Source organism: Haliotis asinina, chromosome 7 (genome assembly GCF_037392515.1).
Source record: "Haliotis asinina isolate JCU_RB_2024 chromosome 7, JCU_Hal_asi_v2, whole genome shotgun sequence".
Lineage (NCBI taxonomy): Eukaryota > Metazoa > Mollusca > Gastropoda > Lepetellida > Haliotidae > Haliotis > Haliotis asinina.
The window spans coordinates 62,842,148-62,867,073 of NC_090286.1; the positions used below are offsets into that span (position 1 = coordinate 62,842,148).

Below are 24,926 nucleotides of genomic sequence, written 5' to 3' on the forward strand. Positions count from 1 at the left end.
CGATTATGTGACCGTGTTACAAGCAGAAAACTGGCACGCCCAACTTCTATCAATAAGTTACACGTTCGATTTTCTCCATGCGTCAGTATGGGGACATCAATACAGGTGATTGTGTGAACTTGGCCTGACACCACTACTGCTCGCTTCCAGCACACTGGCTAATCTGACTTACTCAATGGCAGTTTAGTATGAAGGCCTTCACGTACCCCTTGTACAATAGAGGAGGACACTGTGGCGGTAAACAGTTGGTACTGGACTACACACACTGGCGTAGGTATTGGTGAAATGCCAGATGATCATTGTCATTTCAGCACAATGATTAGAACGAGATCTGTTTATTACGATGTCGGCGCCTGTGCGCATATTTCTCGTTGCTGTGTTGAAACTATGCCTGTCTTTGTCTTCCGTTGCGATCAGAACTTGATTGTTTGGGGAATTATTTCAATGTGATTTCCTGACATGGATGTAGAAAAACAAGAATTTAAACGGTTGAATTCTTACGGCTTGAGTGGCCACGACGCTTTACCAGAAGTGGATCTCGCTCCTTGAATCACAAACGTTCTGACAAGGTTGACTGAGGCGCCCTGAAGGTGTGAGTTACATGTAAAGATTGATATTAGCAATGATGTATTTTATCTGACTGACTGAACCAACGATACCTGGATCTCGGATTCAACAAATGTAAATGGTCCTGGAAGGTAACCATCAATCCATACACTTGACATAACACGTGTCGTGGAACGGATTCTACAAGTACCTGATATATCTACTGTTGTAGGCGCGATACCAGTATTAAAACATCGTGTTTCACAATAATCCAAACCTTTAAACCCAGACCCTTCACGCCAGGCTAGCTATTCTCGAAACGTCTATTGCCCTACAATCTTCATAAGTCCATTCTTAACACATTGTGTACGATCAAAGTCAAGAATTCTTAGGGCTACGAACGTTTCGAGAATATTCCAGAGTCCAATCCAGTTAACTATGCATTTCTTCAGTCCGAACCCACTATTCCAGGCCCTTCTTCCACAGCCTGGGCCGTCAACACAAACTTGCCTTAGTCCATGACCGTCTCGTCCTGACTCCGATAATCCTGGTCTAGGTAAGTAATGACCCTGTTAATTCACGCTTCCGTTTAGTCCCGTTAACCCTGACCTAAGCAATTAACGACCTCGCTAAACCCCTTTGTCCCAACTTGAAATCCAACATTAGCCAGCAAATCCAGAGAAAAATAGACGGAAAATGTTTCTTCTTTTTAGACAAGAAACATAAATCGTAGGTTCAGAGGAGCTTCTCTATAAGTGCAGAGGAAAGATGGTTTCCACGCTGAAGCTTATGTTTCCCAGCTGATGCATTGTGACGCTTGCTCCGAGGCCAGGCATGGAGATTTCACTTTCTTGATATATCGGAGAAAAACGTAGCATTAGAATCTTTTACAGGCTCGTTCATTGTTTTTGGTCTGCAAATTGACGTGCTTTGGCAAGTGAAGCTCCGACGTGATGGACGGTTGGCCTGCCCAGATTGTAGCAGGCCCATCACTGCCTGTCACTAATGAGAAATGTTTTACAGCATGAGTTCAAAAAGTCAGCCTTGCAATAGATATCTAGTGTTATTTGGTCGAAGAGGCAAATATTGAAGTATCGCTTAGTCCTGTTTGATACCTGTTTCATACAGTGTTAACCTGATGACTTCCATCACCACAATGGTGTACGTGTGTCACTAAGCGTCAGATACCCTTCGAAAGACGAACGTATTGTTAATATTTAGGAGGCTTTTTCCTGCAGCTTATAACAGGAGCAAGGTGAACATGAAACATACCTTGAGGTGTTTCGGTTCTCTCAGATGCTGATTGATTTTTGTCATTCTCATGATTATCGTGTTCTCGAATGTATATGGCCTGTATCAGATAGTCAAGCATTGTCTGACACTACAACCACTTACAAGATACAATATTATCACAATTTGGTATTGTTTTTGATGGTGTTTTGATGGTGGGGGGGGGGGTTCATAATGTACGGGGCAGCTGTTCTCCCTTTTTGCCGGGGGAGGGTTGTATATTATGTATTTTGTCATAAATGAGCTGGTGTAAACTAGATGTACCCCAAACAGTGCCCTAGTGTATGTATAACTCACAATGCAGTGAGAGAGAGAGAGAGGGAGAGAGAGAGAGAGAGAGAGAGAGAGAGAGAGAGAGAGATCTTGCTTGAGCTGCTCGTACATTCATTGTCTTCAACACAGTCGATGGCAGATACTGTTTGCCATTGTTGTTCAAAGGGGTTCTATCAGACTCGATTTCCATAATGGCTGAATAATAGTTTCTACGATATGAGTATCTGTAAACGGGGTAGCTATTGTTTTGATGGCGGAGAGATTATTGCGATCGGTTTCTTTCACCATGCATATATGCATATGTAGGGCATTTGAATCTGCGGGCATTCATTCAGCCTGTTTCAGATTGTGGATCAGTTCGTGTATTATTAAACATGTGTAATTCTATAGCGAGATACTTGTTTAATGGGCATCTATAACGAGTGTATCGGAGGGCTAGTTTGAGGAAAACATGTTGGAAACAACAAATGATTTCTTAAACGTTCAGCACATAGATCGATCAATTAGAATCGAAACGGTCACCTTGAATGTCCGAAGTCGTTACTGGGACGAATGGAAGGCTATCCCAATGAAATGTTGAGTCTGGTTTTGAAGAGAATGGTCAAATAATGTGATGCATTCAACCTTGATGTAACGAGATTATTGTGCTGCCAAAGTAGTGATAAACCAAACTTACTCACACACATTGTTGTTTGAAAGGAAGTTGTGTAGGGAAGAATGGTCTAAGTCCAATGGACTTTTCTCGTGTTTTGAGTGTCTGTAAAAGCTGGGTCTGGGAATGACACCCTCTTCAAGATTCACACGTTAGCGAATATTGTTAACAAGACAAGATGACAATGCGGTATGCGGTATATGGACCATACTTGTGTGCCAAGTGACCAGTGACCGTGCAGAAAATGTCAGTATAAATATGACTGGGTAAACCTACTGGTATCGAGTTGTGATATGACTTCCACGTTCCTTCTAAATATTTCAGTTACTCTCTCTATTCGGAATGAAAATAGTTGTAGCTCTGTAAAATCTGCCTTGGTCTCCATTGTTTTGCTGGTACTCGAGTGTAGTCATATGCGTTCTGTGGTTGCACCGCTTTACTCCGTTTAAAATTAGCAACATTCCATAACTCCGGGGCACACCAAAGACAGTTTTGAAACATGGCACCATAGCTGGGAACGGACCCCGGTGTACGGAGTGCTGGACCAACACTGTAAACACTCCCCCCTACCCTGTTCTGGAATGACCATGCGGTTGCCTGTACGGCTTGACTGTGTGGAATGCAACTGTCAAGACCCGACCCTGGACCCATATATCAAATGTGTCGGACGTGTTAGCAGCCCTGCTGACATACCAATCCCTTAAACCCTTGTCTTCATGTTGTGTAAAGTTAAACAACATCCGCTTAGCGGAATGGCTGTGAATGGAAGCAATGAGAAGGCGCCGTACGCCAGCCAGTGTTGATGAGAGGAGGAGAAAAACAGGCAATAACACGTCACGTAAAAAAGGCGAGATCTCAACGAGAGTGACCGTCATTAATGGGGTATTACTCCTGTAGTTGCCAAGAGTTTTTTTCTGTTTTGCTTATAATTAGCATGAAACGTAATGACGACGCAAAATCAACTTCAGCTTAGTGTCATTATCAGCTAGCTGTAATTAAGGGAAATGAGTGAGTATCTTTCGTTTACGCCGCACCCAGCAATAGTCCAGCTATACGAATGCGGTTTGTAAATATTGAGCAGACCAGACAATCCAGTGACCAACCACATGAACACTGGTCTATTCTAATGGGATGAGATGACATGTGTCAAGCACGTCAGCAAGCCAACCACATGATCCCGCTAGCCGCCTCTTCACAAGAAGTATGGGTTACAGGAGATCAATTCTAACACGGAATATTACCGAGTTTGAGGGAATTGGGAGCCTAAAAGTTAATCGGAATAGTACTAACTACTGACATACGTGTAACCGACTTACTAATAATAGATCAATTGTCAGTGATTCTTCAGCATTTCATTTGGTAACCAAGCTGTTGTATTGGGAAATGTTTTTCTCACAGAGCCCACTAAGGTCATCCTGTTTCTTGATAGGCAGATAATGGATGGACAAGGCTTGTCTTACATTCTCAGCTCAGGATGATGTCAATAATAGAGAACCGCGGACTCCGGTCTTTGTTCATAATTTATTACGAAGTCTGTAAAGCTGTTTACTTTGCCTGATTGTGAATATAAAAATAACACCTTATATTTGTGTTTTTAGCCGAAGCAAAAACTTCATAAGAGCAAAGACTTTGAAGAATCAGTACTTAACAACAAAATTTTCATATTCCCGCTTCCGCCGAAAACAAAGTGACGTAATGCTGAGATAAGTGTCGACAATACTTCTGTTGGTGTCTGCAAGGAACAGAGCCTGTACGTAGTTGTTTCTCAGAACAGTAATTTCTATATGCTCTCTGTGACGTCCCAGGGTAGATTCTGCAACAGTTTTAATACGTGAATGAACTGTATCTTTGTTACAGCTTTTTCGTGACAACAAATGCTACGCTTTACGTCCCCATCATTTGTTTGGTTTCGTATTGTGAGTCATTGTGACATGATAAGCTGACGACTGACTGGAACAGCCTGGTCACAAAATATCGTCACTTATCATCCTAACTAGTAGCACGGTTCCTTAGAAGAACAATTTAAATAAAATAATGTTTTGTGAGATGAAAACAAATAGAGATGTTCAATACACAAAACCAAAACAATAGAATTCCTATCACTTACCAACGGTAAAGATTGATACCTACATTTATACAAGAGGTGCAGAGGCTTTTTTGTGAATGAGGTTTGGTTTTGATAGCTTTTAGCAATATTGCAGCAATGTATTGTCGGCGAAATTGTACCCATGTGGGGAATCGAACCCTGGTGTTCGGCACTACGAGCAAACTTTCAACCAATATGTTCTCCCGACGCCCTCGTGTTTATAAAGTGATATGAAAAGAGAGGAGGTTAACCGTCCACCTAGTCCTAAAATCTCAATGGCGACCACGAGGATATTACATATGGAGTTATCACCGTTATTTTCATTATGTGATGATGTGTTTGATACCCGACATAGTCAAACAGAGATATCTAGTACTGAAAGTACCAAGATGATGATCTTCGTGTGATGCTAGATGTCTAGTATTGAAAGTACCAAGATGATGATCTTCGTGTGATGCTGGATGTCTAGTACTGAAAGTACCAAGATGATGATCTTCGTGTGATGCTGGGTGTCTAGTACTGAAAGTACCAAGATGATGATCTTCGTGTGATGCTAGATGTCTAGTATTGAAAGTACCAAGATGATGATCTTCGTGTGATGCTGGATGTCTAGTACTGAAAGTACCAAGATGATGATCTTCGTGTGATGCTAGATGTCTAGTATTGAAAGTACCAAGATGATGATCTTCGTGTGATGCTGGGTGTCTAGTACTGAAAGTACCAAGATGATGATCTTCGTGTGATGCTGGATGTCTAGTACTGAAAGTACCAAGATGATGATCTTCGTGTGATGCTGGATGTCTAGTACTGAAAGTACCAAGATGATGTTCTTCGTGTGATGCTAGATGTCTAGTACTGAAAGTACCAAGATGATGTTCTTCGTGTGATGCTAGATGTCTAGTATTGAAAGTACCAAGATGATGATCTTCGTGTGATGCTAGATGTCTAGTATTGAAAGTACCAAGATGATGATCTTCGTGTGATGCTGGATGTCTAGTACTGAAAGTACCAAGATGATGATCTTCGTGTGATGCTGGATGTCTAGTATTGAAAGTACCAAGATGATGATCTTCGTGTGATGCTGGATGTCTAGTACTGAAAGTACCAAGATGATGTTCTTCGTGTGATGCTGGATGTCTAGTATTGAAAGTACCAAGATGATGTTCTTCGTGTGATGCTGGATGTCTAGTATTGAAAGTACCAAGATGATGATCTTCGTGTGATGCTGGATGTCTAGTACTGAAAGTACCAAGATGATGATCTTCGTGTGATGCTGGATGTCTAGTACTGAAAGTACCAAGATGATGATCTTCGTGTGATGCTAGATGTCTAGTATTGAAAGTACCAAGATGATGTTCTTCGTGTGATGCTGGATGTCTAGTACTGAAAGTACCAAGATGATGATCTTCGTGTGATGCTGGATGTCTAGTACTGAAAGTACCAAGATGATGATCTTCGTGTGATGCTAGATGTCTAGTATTGAAAGTACCAAGATGATGATCTTCGTGTGATGCTGGATGTCTAGTATTGAAAGTACCAAGATGATGATCTTCGTGTGATGCTGGATGTCTAGTACTGAAAGTACCAAGATGATGATCTTCGTGTGATGCTAGATGTCTAGTATTGAAAGTACCAAGATGATGTTCTTCGTGTGATGCTAGATGTCTAGTACTGAAAGTACCAAAATGATGATCTTCGTGTGATGCTGGGTGTCTAGTACTGAAAGTACCAAGATGATGATCTTCGTGTGATGCTGGATGTCTAGTACTGAAAGTACCAAGATGATGATCTTCGTGTGATGCTAGATGTCTAGTACTGAAAGTACCAAGATGATGATCTTCGTGTGATGCTGGATGTCTAGTATTGAAAGTACCAAGATGATGATCTTCGTGTGATGCTGGATGTCTAGTACTGAAAGTACCAAGATGATGATCTTCGTGTGATGCTAGATGTCTAGTATTGAAAGTACCAAGATGATGTTCTTCGTGTGATGCTAGATGTCTAGTACTGAAAGTACCAAAATGATGATCTTCGTGTGATGCTGGGTGTCTAGTACTGAAAGTACCAAGATGATGATCTTCGTGTGATGCTGGATGTCTAGTATTGAAAGTACCAAGATGATGATCTTCGTGTGATGCTGGATGTCTAGTACTGAAAGTACTAAGATGATGTTCTTCGTGTGATGACGAGACTAAAGCCTGGCCGACCTGCTCAGTGTTTCTTTCGCTGTTTTTTTTCGGGTCGAATAAATTAAAGTAAAATACAATAAACCAGTACTTTCGTGATCGTGTATTAATGCAAACCAAATGTTAATCCAGTATTGTTACTGATATCCAGTGGGAAAAACAAAGCAGTAAAGCTTGTACTGATCTATAGACATCTTTAATTATTTTATGAATTATTCAATTCAGAAACAAAAATATGTAGGTAATTTAAACATTTAATTAGTCATGTTTGTAAGCTAACAATGAATGGTGTTGTTTTCTTAGCTATAAGGTGTATTTAGACATTTTGAAAATGAAAGGTAACCTCATTTACAGCCATTGGCATGTATGTGATGGAAATATGATATGAATAGTTGTTCTGATACTCGAACTGACAGTCGAAGTCAACCTGACCTAAAACATATTGTGTTGTTATTTGTTTTGAAACAAATACCTCCCGTGTTGTGTCATGTCCTCGCCGATTCTTGTGACTGACTGGTGTCGGGCACAAGTAATATGAAGCACCTGTCGATGATGGCTCTTACTTAAATACTGAAAATGTCTGGCGCTATCTCTACAGATAGCGAGGTGAAATATATTTTTTCCCTGTCTCCGAAGCCCTGGAAGGTAATTCTCGTAGGTCACCATTCTGAGCGTGAGTCTCCGAGAACTGCTTCTCGGTGACATACGACAAGCTCGTGTGCCAATCAACCGTTTAATTGACATATGCTGTGAGTCACCATAGCGACATTCGTGCAAAAACCTACATCACATTTCCATAGCAACCTGTGCCGTTTAACTCCGTAGTCATTGCCAAGAGATGAATCATTATTGTTTCGGTTAGTGGTCGGATTTTACAAGTGAATTTCTTGGATTTGTTTGCTTAAGGCAATAAACATTCAGGAGAAACAATTAAATCGGTAGGATGCATCATTATTAACAGAGACGTGTATACGTAGTCATGCGTGTTTGTGTGCTTATAGGTTGTAGTTAAAATGGTGTATCCCTGGAAAGGTAGTCATTATCGAGGCAACCCCCTACCAATGCCGTTTCAGGTTTCAGCCTGCATATAACATGGTGAGCACGGTCAGCCCTGTCATCTGAAACCAGAACGTGCAGCTGACTGTCCATTGTCTGAAACTTGTAATCCCGGGTTTGAATCTTATAGTCGATCTAGGTCTGTTAAGTGGTCGGTTAGCTCCACATACATGCAGCTACATTCCTCTGATATGACGGGAGTGATATATTTGAAGTACTGCACAAACCAGAGTCTAGTGAAGCACTCACCCATATGCTCTTGCAGCTTTGCTTTGGCGTAAGCATCCTTTTCTACCAGTGACATCTAGCATCAGTCAATAAAGACAGTCAATGTCTGACTCAGACACATCTTTGAAATACGCATGTGAGCAAACCGTTTACCTTGCACCTACCATTAAGTGTTCCCCAGGGTGGTCAGACAGTCAGTTGTACACAGGGCCTCTATCCACAGCGTCTGGACGACGAACAAAACAGGTCTGTGTTAGCGCGGCAACGATTGTTCGCTTGTAAATTTTATTGTAGTAAACAATAACAATCTGCAAAAATGAGTTTGTAAAATGGATCGTGGAAAAGCAACAACTTTTGAACCTCGGTTGCTAAAGGTATTACATATGATTCTATGTTGACTGTTACGTTAACCGCCAAACTTTGGCGCGCGGAAAGCTGCCAAACTGGGGTTTTGTAGCTGTTTTCTGTCTATTTTGGCACATATCCGATCAACAAGTCAACATCTGAGGAAAGTCTGAAACCTACAAACACTCATTAGATGTATGGAATGCTGTGTTACACTAACCGTATTATCACGACTTGTTCTGAATGCACTGTCAGTACACTGGAACATAACGTCTCTGCTTTCGTAGAATCGTTATCTTTTAAAGAATCAAAGTGTCTTGTCGATGTTTGCAGTATATTCACCGAGGTCCCTAACCTGCTTTTATCTGTTGAATATCCCACCTGGTCGTGGTCTAGTTCCTCATTCCGTTCCCAGCACACTTGGCATGCTACTAGTAACAACATACATACACCCAAATATAAACGCACTTAAACTGACAGTGTCGGTCCCCACTGACCGGTGTAGACCTAAACTAGTATGGGACAGAATTCCTGACAAGACAGACCAATTTGCCGCTAGGGTCGTCAATGTCTGAACGCCAAAGCTCGAATAATTACGTTGGGGAGGCTTGTCTGTATGTGCTCTTGACAGATTTCAAATGCCATGGAGATGGATTTCTGTCTTGTGATGATCTGCATTATATCTGTGCATAATTTTGGTGTTCTTAATAAGTTACTGTCTACGATGTTCCAAGTGTATGTTGGTGTTTGGAGAGCCAACGAAGACGAAAATGTAGATGAATATGGATGATTGTACCGTCTGTTTCATTGATCACACATACCCTTGGCCTATCCTGTGTGATTAGAAGGTTGTGGCCGTACAATCACATATGAACCAAGATCGAAGTGGCAAGGACCAACATTGTCGTTTTCATAGAGTGGGGATAACATAGTACGCAGTTTACAATATACGTAGAAGAGGTGGCATAGGCAGTAGGAGGGACATATGAAGTGAAAGCAACATATCTAGAAGAGGTGACATAGGCAGTAGGAGGGACATATGAAGTGAAAGCAACATATCTAGAAGAGGTGACATAGGCAGTAGGAGGGACATATGAAGTGAAAGCAACATATCTAGAAGAGGTGACATAGGCAGTAGGAGGGACATATGAAGTGAAAGCAACATATCTAGAAGAGGTGACATAGGCAGTAGGAGGGACATATGAAGTGAAAGCAACATATCTAGAAGAGGTGACATAGGCAGTAGGAGGGACATATGAAGTGAAAGCAACATATCTAGAAGAGGTGACATAGGCAGTAGGAGGGACATGTGAAGTGAAAGCAACATATCTAGAAGAGGTGACATAGGCAGTAGGAGGGACATGTGAAGTGAAAGCAACATATCTAGAAGAGGTGACATGGGCAGTAGGAGGGACATGTGAAGTGAAAGCAACATATCTAGAAGAGGTGACATAGGCAGTAGGAGGGACATATGAAGTGAAAGCAACATATCTAGAAGAGGTGACATAGGCAGTAGGAGGGACATATGAAGTGAAAGCAACATATCTAGAAGAGGTGACATAGGCAGTAGGAGGGACATATGAAGTGAAAGCAACATATCTAGAAGAGGTGACATAGGCAGAAGGAGGGACATATGAAGTGAAAGCAACATATCTAGAAGAGGTGACATGGGCAGTAGGAGGGACATATGAAGTGAAAGCAACATATCTAGAAGAGGTGACATAGGCAGTAGGAGGGACGTATGAAGTGAAAGCAACATATCTAGAAGAGGTGACATAGGCAGTAGGGGGGACATATGAAGTGAAAGCAGCATATCTAGAAGAGGTGACATAGGCAGTAGGAGGGACATATGAAGTGAAAGCAGCATATCTAGAAGAGGTGACATGGGCAGTAGGAGGGACATATGAAGTGAAAGCAACATATCTAGAAGAGGTGACATGGGCAGTAGGAGGGACATATGAAGTGAAAGCAACATATCTAGAAGAGGTGACATGGGCAGTAGGAGGGACATATGAAGTGAAAGCAACATATCTAGAAGAGGTGACATGGGCAGTAGGAGGGACATATGAAGTGAAAGCAACATATCTAGAAGAGGTGACATGGGCAGTAGGAGGGACATATGAAGTGAAAGCAACATATCTAGAAGAGGTGACATGGGCAGTAGGAGGGACATATGAAGTGAAAGCAACATATCTAGAAGAGGTGATATGGGCAGTAGGAGGGACATATGAAGTGAAAGCAACATATCTAGAAGAGGTGACATAGGCAGTAGGAGGGACATATGAAGTGAAAGCAACATATCTAGAAGAGGTGGCACAGGCAGTAGGAGGGACATATGAAGTGAAAGCAACATATCTAGAAGAGGTGGCACAGGCAGTAGGAGGGACATATGAAGTGAAAGCAACATATCTAGAAGAGGTGACATAGGCAGTAGGAGGGACATATGAAGTGAAAGCAACATATCTAGAAGAGGTGACATAGGCAGTAGGAGGGACATATGAAGTGAAAGCAACATATCTAGAAGAGGTGACATGGGCAGTAGGAGGGACATATGAAGTGAAAGCAACATATCTAGAAGAGGTGACATAGGCAGTAGGAGGGACATATGAAGTGAAAGCAACATATCTAGAAGAGGTGACATAGGCAGTAGAAGTAACGCGCGATGTGGCAGTAACATTCGCACGAGTATTAGGAGCAGCATACGTAGTAACATACGTTGGAGGAGTAACCTACATAGTGAAGTACCAAGGTGACGTTTGACACGTTACGTACGGAGTAGGAGTGACATGCCTAGATGACATATGACACGTAACATGCATATGCAGAGTAGGAGTTACATACCTTGATGACGTTAGACATGTAACATGCGAAGTAGGAGTGACATACCTAGATGACGTTTGACACGTAACATGCACATTAGGATTGGCATACCTAGATGATGTTTGACACGTTACATGCGGAGTAGGAGTGAAAAACGTAAGAGTGACATATACAGGATAATCATACGTAGAAGTAACACGTGTAGTAGAGCTAACACATGTAGCAGAGCTAACACAGGTAGTCGAAGCAGCATATTTAGTCCACATAATATGCGCAGTAGTTGTACACATAATAGGAGTAGCGTTGATTTAGCAGGACTAGCACACATAGCAGTAGTAGCATCCGCAGTAGCAGTAACTTACGCTGTGGTGTGGAAGTAACGTGCACAGTAGGGGTGTCATGCGTAGTAGAAGTAGCTTATGTATTAAGAATAACAGGAGTAACTTCTGTAATGGGAGTACCATGTAGCAGAAGTAGAAGCAGCTGAGAAGGAAATACGAACAAGAACAGTCTAAAGGGGCAGCAGGATTCACAGCTGGGGCAGTGGAAACGCCACTTCAAAGGCGCCTGTGCTCGCCGCAGTGAATATCGAGCTCCGGGTATGGGAGAGCAGATGCTTATCTAACATAGCAGGACACAGTTCGTGCGTCATTGGGCTGATCAGCTGTATACGCGGTCTAAGCGGATGATGGATAGTTTGTCTTAGTTTTGGTTATCTTTGACACAAAAAGCCTGTACATGAGTTATAGTTTGTCTGGGCCGTACAAAGCCGTGGAGATCTTAGATTGATTGTCTGCAGGGCATCGGTGCCCTTCGTGGCATACTTTATACAACTAGTCTGAAGAGACGTCAGAGTAAATATTACTCGTAAACTTGGGCTGGAGTGTTATGATAGCTAATGTGTTTCATCCTTTACCAACTCTCGGCCTTAACAATCAGTGCATAGTCAGACCAGCGACACCTCACCTTACTCATGGCGGGGTCAAAAGCAGTCGTGTATGCTTCATTAACACTGTTTGTGCAATGTCCTCTAAGATTGGCAAAGACAAAGTATTATAATAAAATGTTGGAACCCTTCATCATGTAAGAGACTGAACGAAGACTGCGTTGATTGAACGTGATCTGTACCCTCTCATTGAGTATACTCTGAAGCTATGTCTCCATGGCTGAACGACCTTCTCTGTGACCTTTAACAATGTGTATGCTCGTCTTTCCCTGCATCGAAAGTTTTTGAAAATAACACCTCTATCAATAAATGTTAAACCACGTGTTAGACCGTGTGTTGCAATGGCCAGCTGGACACGCGCATGCACGTATGATTAGATCTAACAGCTGCGGAACCAAAGACCTTGTCCCTATCGATTGATAGCAAGTAGTTCTACCCTCACGAAATTGTTTCCCGAGAGTGACTAGTACGTTGTAAGTGGCCGCGGTCCTGTTAGTAGCGTGCCGAAACATATTCAAGAGCGGCGTTGAGTCGCTCGCTCGCTGCCGTGATGCATTCTGGGATTACTGGATTAGCACCGCCATCTAATGAATTATCTCGGACAAATACTTCAAGAGAGGTGCCTTAAATGGATTTGTTAGTTTTAATGGTAATTTGCTTCATATAAGAAGTCAGGCCACATACCCACTGAGTGCCAGCGAAAATATGGTCATGATCGGGGATAATCTACAACAGTATACAGTCTCCGTGATGTCATACGTTGAAACAGAAGAAACAGAGGACATGCCCTCTAAAACATCACATATATACTTAAGTAGGTTACAAATATATAAATCATTTATTGACATCGTTATAAATGAATCACCGTCAATTCTCTCCCGCGAACGAAATTTCAACCAATCAGAGGAGCGAGCCTCACCTATGTGGGTTGCTTTAGTATTCATCTATATTTCAGGGGGTGGATTATCTCGTTTATAGGTTTCTCTAAACATGCAATCATGAAAGCTTTATGTTTTCACAATCTACTGCTATTTAATTTTGTCACCTGCTTTGCTTATTTTCCGAGATACAACTTGTTTTCATAGACAATTCTATCAAAATCGCTTTTTGTTATAATGGATACAAATCGTTCTGTTGCAAGCGGTGTCATGCAAAATCATGATTCAAAAGCAAATTTAACTACGAGTAGGAAGTAGTTTTGATATATCATTAAACTTGATGAAAACTAACCATATTCTAACTGATTCTCAAACTGACTACATACTGCGACGTCAAGATTTTATAAAATGGCGGCGCCCTGTCGCGAACATTAGCCAGTCTGAGAATACATGCTATTTAGGTTACAAAATCTAAACTACTTTTTTCTAGTAGTAAAACATTAATTTAATCGATAGAAAATGGGATTTTGCATGACATTGCTTATAATATCACTCTTGGAATCGAGGCGGGTGCTAGTATAATACTACATGTACTTACAATATTACTGTCACTTCGACCGAACCCTCGATCGCTTCCGAGGAAGGAATCCTTATGCTACAAGTTTTGTCATGCAAAATCCTTTCGGTTATCAGTCATTTACTAGTAAGTAATTTTGATTTTTTTAAGTCTAAAAGTCTAAGTAGCATCTTTTATCTTGTAAGCGAGGTAGGTGTCCAACCACCCGACTTAATGCATACAGGCTTCCACGTTACCATAGAAATCAATTCCTGCAAATTATACCAAATATTTGTAGAATTCCGACTCTCTTCACAAAACCTTTATAGTGAAAAAGGAAGATATTAAAATATTGACTTCAAATATAGAATATCACTGTCCTGTTCCAGTTGTTTACCAAGATTTAAGGAAATTGTACTTTAATCGCTCGATATGAATTAACCACGCAATTTTAAAGAAAAAAATTGTGTTCCGCTTAAGACTAACCACAAGTCTTTCATATGTAATGCTTAAAAGAGCAAAACAAATGTGAGTTTAATTGTATTCGTTCTTTAAGGCACATCAATGGCTGGCCTCCACAGTGGTTAAGCAAATGTGTATTTCTTGTGATGTTAATAGCACAATCCCTTGGTCATAAAAATTTATCATCGTCATAATCTCCTTATTACTCTGAACTTGAATCGTGACTAAGAAATAATTGTAATACCGGAAGCCCTCCATCCCCAAAGTCCACATCTACTGGAACCTCTACTGAGATCCTGATACCTGGTTCTAGCGACATGTTCAAGGGTCCTACTTCCTCACGACCTGGTCAATGATAAAAGAATTGCGTTAAACCAAAATTATTCATTCAATCAACCTCACCTGGACAATATTGTTAGTGATCTATGCTGAATATTCCCAAGTCGAAACTTTATAACATACCGCAATACTTGTCAACAAGCATTTACAACATGGATCAAATAGATATGTTACATACACTATTGATTACTTAACAAACTCGTGACATCCATTCTCCCAGTAATAAGCCTGTGAAGCACTCATTATCGTCGAACTTCGTGAACTGGCTTCTATACAAGGCCAGGTCAGCGCAAGCCCAGTGTTCACTGTACGCGTGGAGGTTTAACGATTTTCCTATTTTTGGTTCCTGGCCCCATATCTTCCATGATCAATCTGGAAGCAGCATGGGGACATAGAAAGGAAAGCAAATTTAAATCCCCATAGTATAACCAAACTGTTGTTTGGAGCAAAGCCATTATGGCGGTCGGTGCTTGTTGGAACTGGTCTCCAATGTCCACCTGAAGAGTCCCTCCGATAGACGCCAGTATCCCAGTCCATTATAGATGAGTTGCTTGTCTAAATGTGTGTTTCTTACAGAAGATCAATACATTCCTTTCATGTCTACGGGCTTGTTAAGCTCAAGGGGGGTATAGGTAACAGTATACACCATCCATGTGTGATGTTATGGACATATAGCACATACACTGTGTTATAGCGACCGGTGTATGGTCCCCATGGGAACAGCGTTCTCTCCAGCTCTCTGGGTTAGTTTACAGGGTTCTCGCCCATACAACAGGATGAAGTCACATTAGACACGCGTCAGACTCGGGTCTCAGTGTAGTATCTCTCGGGCCCAAATGGTGTAATTTCTGCAGACGAACTTGTGGAAATGAGAGCGTATCTACTGTAGGGTGTTTCTGGGCACTTGCCGCGTCTACCTGGAAATTGGATTAAAGCAGTGTTGCGATCAGTATATAACAACTAAACTTCAAAACAAACGTCTTGACGTCGCGATATCCAGACTTATGTAAGTAATTACTGCTTTACATTTCATAACGTCTAGTAACGCTCTTCATGGAAGATGTGGCACTTAATCATTCGGTTCGAAACGTAAGCTGAGAAGAAGACATTTTATTCGGGGCAGAATATACGATGTCAATAAACTTCGTGATTTAATCAATCAATAGAGTTCTAGCAGTTTTGTAAATGCTAGTGGCTTGTGAAAAATGATAACTGAGCCGAGATGCCATGCAACACAAAACGGAAGTGGCCGAACTGTACCGAAATTTACGATTGATCCCCTTTGTAACCTAGGCAACCAACGGTAACCTCCAGAGTGATAATGGGAGACTGACAATTCGCCGAAGGCAGACAAATTTTACTCGATGACAATTTGATTGGCGAACCTCTCATGAATATTTGCCGAAACATTATTATATGTCGTTAAGAAATTGACCTTCAGTGTCCTTCACAGAAAAAATACTCCCATTTCAGAAATATCTGTTCAATTTGGGAAAAACCGTCGATGGAAAACACCGCTAGAACATTGCGTATATGAACGTATCAGATCCTAGGTACCGACTGATACAGCCCTACTTTATGAGGCGTAGCTGAATAGCAGAGCAACGCTCTGGCTGCATGAAGGCTTCCTCAACATTTGTTGACTTTCGCCTTGGACATGTAGCGATTTGTGACTCACCTGTTTTTTCCAATTAAGCCATGGCATCTGTCAGTTAAAGACAAATGGCATGTTATTTGCAGAACATCAGTGATTACTCAGTGTATTCAAATAGAGGTACAGACAGTATGTTAATAGTCTTATTTAATTATATACCGGCGATCATGGTTTTATTTTTTCTACGTCAGTTGTTTTTCTTGCTTTTTTTGTGTGTGAGTGTCTGGAGGCTGGGCTTGTTCTGTTTCTTTCTTGACTGAACGCAAGTGGCACAATAATGAACCTTGTTTGACAACAGATTGCTCGCTTATACCGCGACACACTTTATTGAAGGCATTACTCGCCCATTCGTGTGTAGGTTATTGAAGCAATACATTCAAGACGTTCCAAGTGAAAATATATGGCTGTGCACTATTTACAACGATTCATGGTCACTGAAAAATGTATAAGGAAAGTCATGCAGATACAACCGTCTCGGGTTCTGATCCAGATGTCACTCTCTCTGCTGTAGATACGTAATCCGCACGTTCATGTATTACAGGATTAAGCAAGGTGTTTACACATGAAAGATGTTCCTTAGTAGGATTCCTAACCATACAGAACACTTTCTCCTTTTGTGATTAAAATAACAGACAACAGTGTGCAGTCAAAATATCCCCATATTTGTATGTGACCTGTCTAAAGTAATTCGATCAACAGAGGTATTGTCGACATAACTGGGGTAATTCTATGTCTGATGTATGTAAGGTCAGAGTCTGTATACGAAGTGATCGTGTCGATCATTACCTACAATTTGCAGTTGATGTAAACGAATGCTATTTATCCACCTGTATGAGCAAGACACCTGTCGCAGGGGCCATGAGAGTTACCTCCCTGGCAATACTCTTTTGTGATCGAGTCCGGAAGGTAGTATTTGACCCCTGACCTGACAGCAATGGCGGAATATTGATTGAGGTAGCAATGTAAAATTAATTCAGGATATTCTGTGGGCTCTGTCATGCTCATTTTCTTCTCGGCTTGTTTTTAGGAGGAAGAGGAGTCGATGGCACAGAGTCCTGACAGGTATAAATCACCACGAGAAAAAGGACTAGCCGAAGAAAAACGACATGAGCGATTGACGCAAGGTGGAGCGGAGCCGGCAAGTAGCAGCCGACACAGCGGTGAAGATAACAAGACTTCACACGGAACCACTCACTCACGGCATGTAGGTACCGCTGGCACAGACGCAAGTAAGGGAGATACTACACCAAAAACTACTGATTCTAACCATGGTGCTAAATCCAAAACTTCCAATGGAGCTTTTGAAATGGGAATAAAAAGTATGGAGGTTCTTGACGATTCGTTTGTGGTTCAAACAGTGGAGATTATAAAGAGACCTGGTCAGACACTAGGCTTCTATATAAGAGAGGGAAATGGTTTTGACAGACAAGATGGTGTTTTCATTTCTAGAATTCAGATGGGAACAGTCGCTGAAAGTAATGGTCTTCTTCATGTAGGAGATGAGATTTTAACAGTTAATAATGTGAAAGTGGGCAAAATGTCTCTAGATGATGTGGTTATTTTAATGTCAATTCCTAAGAAGTTAGTGCTTACAATCAGGACTCGAAGGAATTGCAATAAGAACAAATCATGTCCATCTCTAGCACTTACAGAAAAGGATGAGGAACTTCCCATTGTTGTTCTTAAAAAGGGAAGGTCATCTTCAGCATCACAATTAGAGATGACAGAAAAGTGCCCAGATGCCTTTGAATCTTATGCTCAGCATCCATTTTATTCAGCAGACTTTGCTACCAAAAGAGATCCCTTACCTGAGAAGCCTACCTCATCTCGCTATGCCAGTATTTTTATTTCTCCTCAAAGAGCTGAGGCCAGGTTGTTACCTGATGAATCGATGGATAGTGGTAATTCCAGTGATGGTTCCCTGCCTCGGAGTCATGGGAGTGGTGACTCTGGAACCAGGGATAGACTATTTGTAGCAGGTGCTTCAGGAGGAGTTGTGGAAGGGGAGGGTATGTTGGAAAGTCCGGGTTCATATCTCAGTCCATCTTCAACAATGCTAGGACAGCATGGTTTTTCAGGAGATAGGGAATATCTAAAGTATCTCATTCCAGATGGATTTGGAAGGAGACAACCACCAAAGTCACCATCCAAAACAGCACCTATTTCTCCTCATATGCCCCCAGGGAGATCTAGTTTGTCTGATGACAGTGCAGGAATATATAGTACCGAATCCCCATATGCCCAGTCTTACAGGGATTATGTGAATGTGTCATATAGGGGTTTTCATGAGGACAGAAGATCTCAGGAGAGATTGAGGGATTTGTTACATTCCAAATCTAGATATGGAAGATTGCTACGAAGCAGATCTCCAGAGTGTTACAACTCTGACTCTGAAATTTTGTACACACACCCTCGTCCAGTAGACTCTCGAGGATTTGCCTCGGATTATGAAACTTACGCAGGAGCAATAAGTGATGATGATGGACCCGTGTATTCTATCCCTCATCTACCAGCAAGCAGCAGCTCTGAACTTCAGCAGCTCTTGAAGAAATTTACAACACTTTCTCAAGAACTGCAACAAGAGCAAAGCAAGCTACAAAGACAGTTATCTCAAAGAGATAAAAGAGGTAAGAGTTTTTGTCTGAATAAGTGTATCCACTTGTCATGTCAGTGTCAAGCCACACAATTATTGGAACTTTGTTTAGTCTAATTCGAATCTGCATCTCAATGAAAAACAGTAGAAAAGAAGTTATGCTTCAATCTTGACAGTTGGAAGAGGACACATTGCTCTTGCCACCATGTCATCATCTTGCAGTGTGTGTCAACAAGTGTTAGTTACTAGAATTTTACCACAGCTGTACAGCATATTTGTATTATGTCAGTGTTGGTGTCAGATTTTCATCAGTTAAGGATGTTAGTTTAATGGAAGCAAATTAGTGTTTGTGGTGACTGCTAAAGTGTTATTAGCGACTGTCAGTATTTTATACTCTTATGAAGATTCAGTTAAAAGTATTTGTCACGGTTAAGATTTTGAATAATTATGAAGAGGATATGGTACAGTTTGTGAGTCACAAAAGTGTGGTGTCATTTAAGGACTTGATATTATAATGTGAAATTGCATAAAGCCAAAATGTTTTAAAAATTCAAGCACAGAATATGCACATAATATCCTGATAATCAAATCATCCCTTCATTTTTGTCGCTTCAGTGTGAAAAACACAACGTAATAATGCAAATTAAGAAACTGGTAGCCATAAACTTTGCTATAACTATCCATGAGATGACGGGAACAAGGATAGGGGCAGACATGGCAACTGGTCCATGTGTCAGAGACACAAGTGAAAATCCACAGGGACTAGTTGTTCACTACCATAATATAGTATTTACATTATACAATTGCATGACTGAAAGTATGAACATGGGAGTGTATAGTCACATAATCCATTGCTATTTACACAACTGAACCAATTGAGTTAACCTGTATGGCAGAATTTCTGCAGGTTACTCTGTGTTCTTATGTGCCCCGTACAATTGGACTGCTCAGTTCCCCATGATCATCAAATCTAACAGATTTCCAAATCAGTCACTATTAGGCATGTGGTAATATGCTAGGAATTCATGAATGTTTCTCCAACAATAGGGTTCCCTGTTAGAGAGGTTCAGGATTGATGAGAGGTCTCTGTCCGAACTCATATCAATCACAGACAGCATGTCAGCATTCTCATCTGCTTGTTTTATCAATGCAGAATTGTACCATTTCTTTGAAAATAGGGCTTTGCACCTATTATTGTTCCAGTGTTATGTAATTTAAATGAAACCTTCTCATTTATCTTGAGAAATACTTATCTTAGAAAGGAAACCATCAAGAAATGATATATTGAATAATACATTATTAATGATATTATTTACAAGATTTTAAGTAGTTTGTTATTAATGATTAAGATTGTTCAGGTGTATCTTCATAATGAAGTCAAAGATTGACATATGTTTTTGACACTAACTTGTGTACAAAACCCATACAGCAAGTTCATGTGCAGCTGAATAACATCGCCCTTACTGCTTTAGCACTTTAACTGTGCTGAGATGAATAGTAGATTTATTACAGCTGACTTCCTGTTATATAGACCTTTTGATCTGCCAATTTAACAAGTAAGATTGTATGAGGTATGTGATATACGTATAATATAACAGTGATGGAAATAGACCCTTGAATCGAATAACTTACTCTAGTGGTAGTGATGGAATGTCTGAAGATAAGAAAATCAATGACTCTGGGGATATATAACACCACATAATGAAAATACATTCACAGTGTAAGGTCAGAGTTATTTAGTGCTGGTACAGACCCAGGAGGGAATGTCTATGAGGTCTACTACACTCAGTAGGCATGGCTGCCATGCCAGATACCAAGTAGAATTGATCTCCTGTGTTTACTGTGTCAACAACACCAGACCAAACTTTTCACCCATCAATGATTTGTGTAGGAGAGCTTTTGACAGTAAAGTAAAGTAAAATGGAATCTTTCAGCTATCAATGACTGCACTTAAGAGGTCTATTTTGTTCTGTCAGTTGCAGTAAGGAGCTGAGTTTAGCTATTATATCTATGTCAATGATTTGTCTGTAAACTGCTTCCTTCCTGACTGTGGAAATGGTAACACTGGCCATGTGATGATTACTGTGAAGGGTTCATGTCTAATGGAAAGGGAGTCTTGAAAGCATGGTCTGATTGATACTTTAAGGTTGTTTACTCAATTGCACATTGGGAATTTACTGAAGATGACAGGAGAGAGGCTGCTCTGGAAGCAGCAGGGTTGCTGGGGATGCTGGAGTGCTGGTCAGAGCACATGTCTGTCATCAAACAAGAAAACGTGCCATACTATGGCATGCTGCCTGAATTAAACCTGTTTGCAGTTCTTAAAGAGTTGTCGTTCTGGCAGATGTTTCTTGTCACTGCAGTTGACCCAGAAAGCCCAAGTGGGATTTTCCAGCAGTGCTAACGTAGAACTTTCCCAGAATGCTGAGTAGGAATTTTCCATGAGGCATTGCCCTTATTACTGAAGAGCTTGATGCCGCTAATGAGAAAACAAGTTTCCAGGAATTGCAGGCATGGTTGAAGTTTCTTTCACTGGTTAAGCACTGACATTACAAAACTGAGATTTGTGCCTTGGTGAGGGAGCACAGGTGGGTGTCTGACCAGAGGCAGGCTTTTGGGTCACTTCTGTCAAGTGTGGACTCATTTTCAGCTCTTCTCGCATAAGCAATCAATCAATATGTCTGCAAGGGGCCAGATCCATTCCTCAACTCAGCATCAATTGCTGGTGATTTTCAGCAAAGGAAGCATAGCTTTTTGGGCCTGATCACCAAGGATGGCGTTTTGTCAGGTTTCACTATTGTGCTAAAGAAATATTAGCTGAAAACCTGCCACTGGGCATTAAGAGCTATAAGTCTGCATGGCCAAGTAAAGCAGCTCTACAACCTGCAAGAATATTGTGATAGGCTTTCAGAAATATTTGGCATATGGAGTGGACTTTACTCCAAATAGCAATTAGACGAACACCGATAAACACTTCACTCCTTGGAATTGTGTGCATGAGATCAAGCCAAGGAGACAAGTCCCCAAATGCCCCTTGGTTGGTGATATTTTGACCCAATCCATTCTTGAAAGTGGGTAGCACTGGCTATCAGCAAATATTCTGTCCAAATAAACAACGTACAATGTCACATGTTCCTAAAATGTCCAAAGTAATCTACATAATGGAAATTGTAATTCACTGTTTGTGATATTCATACCATATGAGTGAGGGAGAAGAATTTGTATGCAGCTTTCAGACGCTTTCCTTCACCACATGACACCTTTTGAATTATCAGAATGAGAACAGAACCCAGGTATTCAGAATGTGAAAGAAAAGCTTTAACTATGAGCCTGCTTCCATGAACTTGGAAGGTAATGGCTGAGACAAGACAGTTTATGCTATTACTGACAGGTAGCTTCAGGGATGGCAGGGAAACATTTTCTCTCCCAAACATTGATAACAGACAGTGATGTAGTCAATACATCAACACAAAAGTATCATGATATATCAATATATTGATTGATAATGCAATGAATTATTCTATATGTGTATAGATACAATTTACTACATACACTAAACATAAAATAGGCAGGTCTATTAATGGCTCACGAAAACCTTTTCAGTCTTATCAGTCAATCCTTACCATTATGTTAATTCAGCATAGTGCATGTGTTCAATTTGTATTTATGCAGTATTGAAAATAAATTCAAGATAATAATTCTAGTTCTTCTTGTGCCAAGCTGCAACTCAGACTAATATCTGTACTCACTGTAATGTCGTTCTGTATTGGTTGTGTGGCTCACTTTACAAATACTGGTATGATCAAGTTTCTCATTCACATCATTCACTAAACATCTATTTCATCTCTTGCAGTTTGTTTTATTATCTAATGTTTTCACCTGTTGTATTGAATTTTTGACTAGAAGCTGTTGGTTACCTTTCCTGAATCAATGGTCTAACAGAGCATGTCATGCCTCGTTTCCTGTAACATGATCATGTCTGAAACTACATACCACAGAAACATGTTAAAAATAGATGTCCAGGCATCAATGGGTTAGGAACCATCAATATGGTTGGATGCTTTAAATGCTGTTTTTAAAGAATGATAAAACAAATAGTTTGTGCTGACTTGATATATTGACTGTAATTAGTGGACACTGTTGACCCTATGTATGGTCGTGTTGATCAACATGCTCACTGCAGACGTGTCATTTGGACTGCCAATTTAGTTTAGTCTGATTGTAATCATAGGTAATACAAAACAGCTGACCAGTCTGCATAACATGTTTGATGTAACTCTCCTCTGAATACTTGTCTTCTGGATGATATTTGTCTATTTCTTTACACACAAGAGTTTGTACACTGACAGTCCATTTCAGAGAATTGTCAAATGTTATATATGTTTCAACTTTCTAAGCAATGTGCAAATTCTGGTACATTTCTGGGACAATCCCATTTTGGACCTATATTCTCTGAATATGGTGGATGTTGGTAATAAGACACCTTGCTGTGAGAGCATATGTTTGAAATACATGATGGGACACAACCCAGAAAGACTTTGTACTTTGCTTGAAAAGTGTAATTCAGAATATCATTTGTTACCACAGACTTATCTATCAAACAAGCAACACACTTGAATCATGTGAATCTGGACTTGTGGAGATCCTGGTTAGATTTGGATTTACACAATTTATTACTCGCCCGTTGAAGATACAGCAGTGTAATATTTTCACTTCAATATTACACAAGTGTAATACCATTTGACGTATGACGTCAAAATGGTTCAAAGTTGTGACGTCACAATGCTAATGTTGCAATTGATCTCGCTTTCGCTCGTTTGATACCAAATCATTAACTGGTTTAATAAAAATGGTATTACACAGAAGGTTGTTTAGTATCCTCTATATATTATATGCTTGTCTTGATATCATGATGCCAGTTGCTGGGTTGTCTGGTCCACAGACTCAGTGACTTACACACCACTATCATATATAGTTGGAACATTGCTGAGTGTAGTGTTTAAAAAAGCAAAACCAACATTCACAATAGAATTAAGTTTTAAGCAGTTGTTAACATGTTGAACATGTTGAAATGCATGACACAGTCCCAACCAGGTGAGTTATGATGATATTGTTATCAACTATTTTTATGAATCAACGGACAAGTCAAGAAATGTTAAGATATGAAATAACCAACCACTGTTATTTGACTGAAATACTCAGTAAGGTTGTCAGTCATATTTTCCATAGTAGTAGCATGTCATCTAGTTCTACCGTGGTAGCTAATATACTTGTCAAGTGGCGTGTAATGTGCTGTTGCTGTTGCTGTTGCTGCAGCAGGGACTGCGATGACACAGCAGGCATGCCATAGGACTATAATTAGGAATCAGTAAGTCTCCATGCGTGCCTTCATGTCATCTCACACACAGGGGTCGTTGGCCCTGCTCAGTCTGGTACAGTCTGAAATCAGCCTGTCAAACCTACCTCTCCTGTACATTTGTTGTGAGCTTAACTATTCCTTTGCGTGTGCTGTAAACCAGCATTCCCATACAGCCATCGACACCATCAGATCACAGGCCATGTGGCACTCTGCAAATAATTTCATTTTCATTTCACTATACCCTGTCAGCTAAATGTATGGAGAGTACTTCAACGGCATTGTTTTGTGATTTGTTAGGATATGTGATTTGTCAATATTGTCTCCACAGACAGCAGACATGACAAGATATGATTAGAGACCTTCTGGGAGATATGTCAGATAAACAGTTTAGCTAGCCTCTATCATATTTTACCTCATAAATGTTTTTGTCAAACTAAGTGAGTATTAACATGTTGCCTACCCTTTAACATGTTTAAATGGAATATGAATAGGCATGGAGGTTGAAGAGTTTCAACAGGTTATGAAGGCCAATCAGGATGCCCAGTAGTCCTTCTTAATTATCCTATGCCTTAATGTTGATCTCCTCCCAACTACTATTTACAGTGTTGTTGATATTAATTATAATATTCAGATATTAATTTCTTTTATCATATAGAT

The 24,926-nt window shown here is 40.5% G+C and overlaps 1 protein-coding gene across 2 annotated transcripts in view; it reads left to right on the forward strand.

The window, feature by feature from the left end:
* LOC137290935 (rho GTPase-activating protein 100F-like) overlaps positions 1-24,926 on the forward strand; it is a 132,064-nt gene that overhangs the window by 46,441 nt on the left and 60,697 nt on the right. For both annotated transcript variants that reach the window (XM_067822146.1, XM_067822147.1), the window contains exon 2: positions 17,345-18,944. In XM_067822146.1, coding sequence (XP_067678247.1) covers positions 17,345-18,944 — 1,600 coding nt within the window. The remainder of the gene's footprint in view (positions 1-17,344; positions 18,945-24,926) is intronic.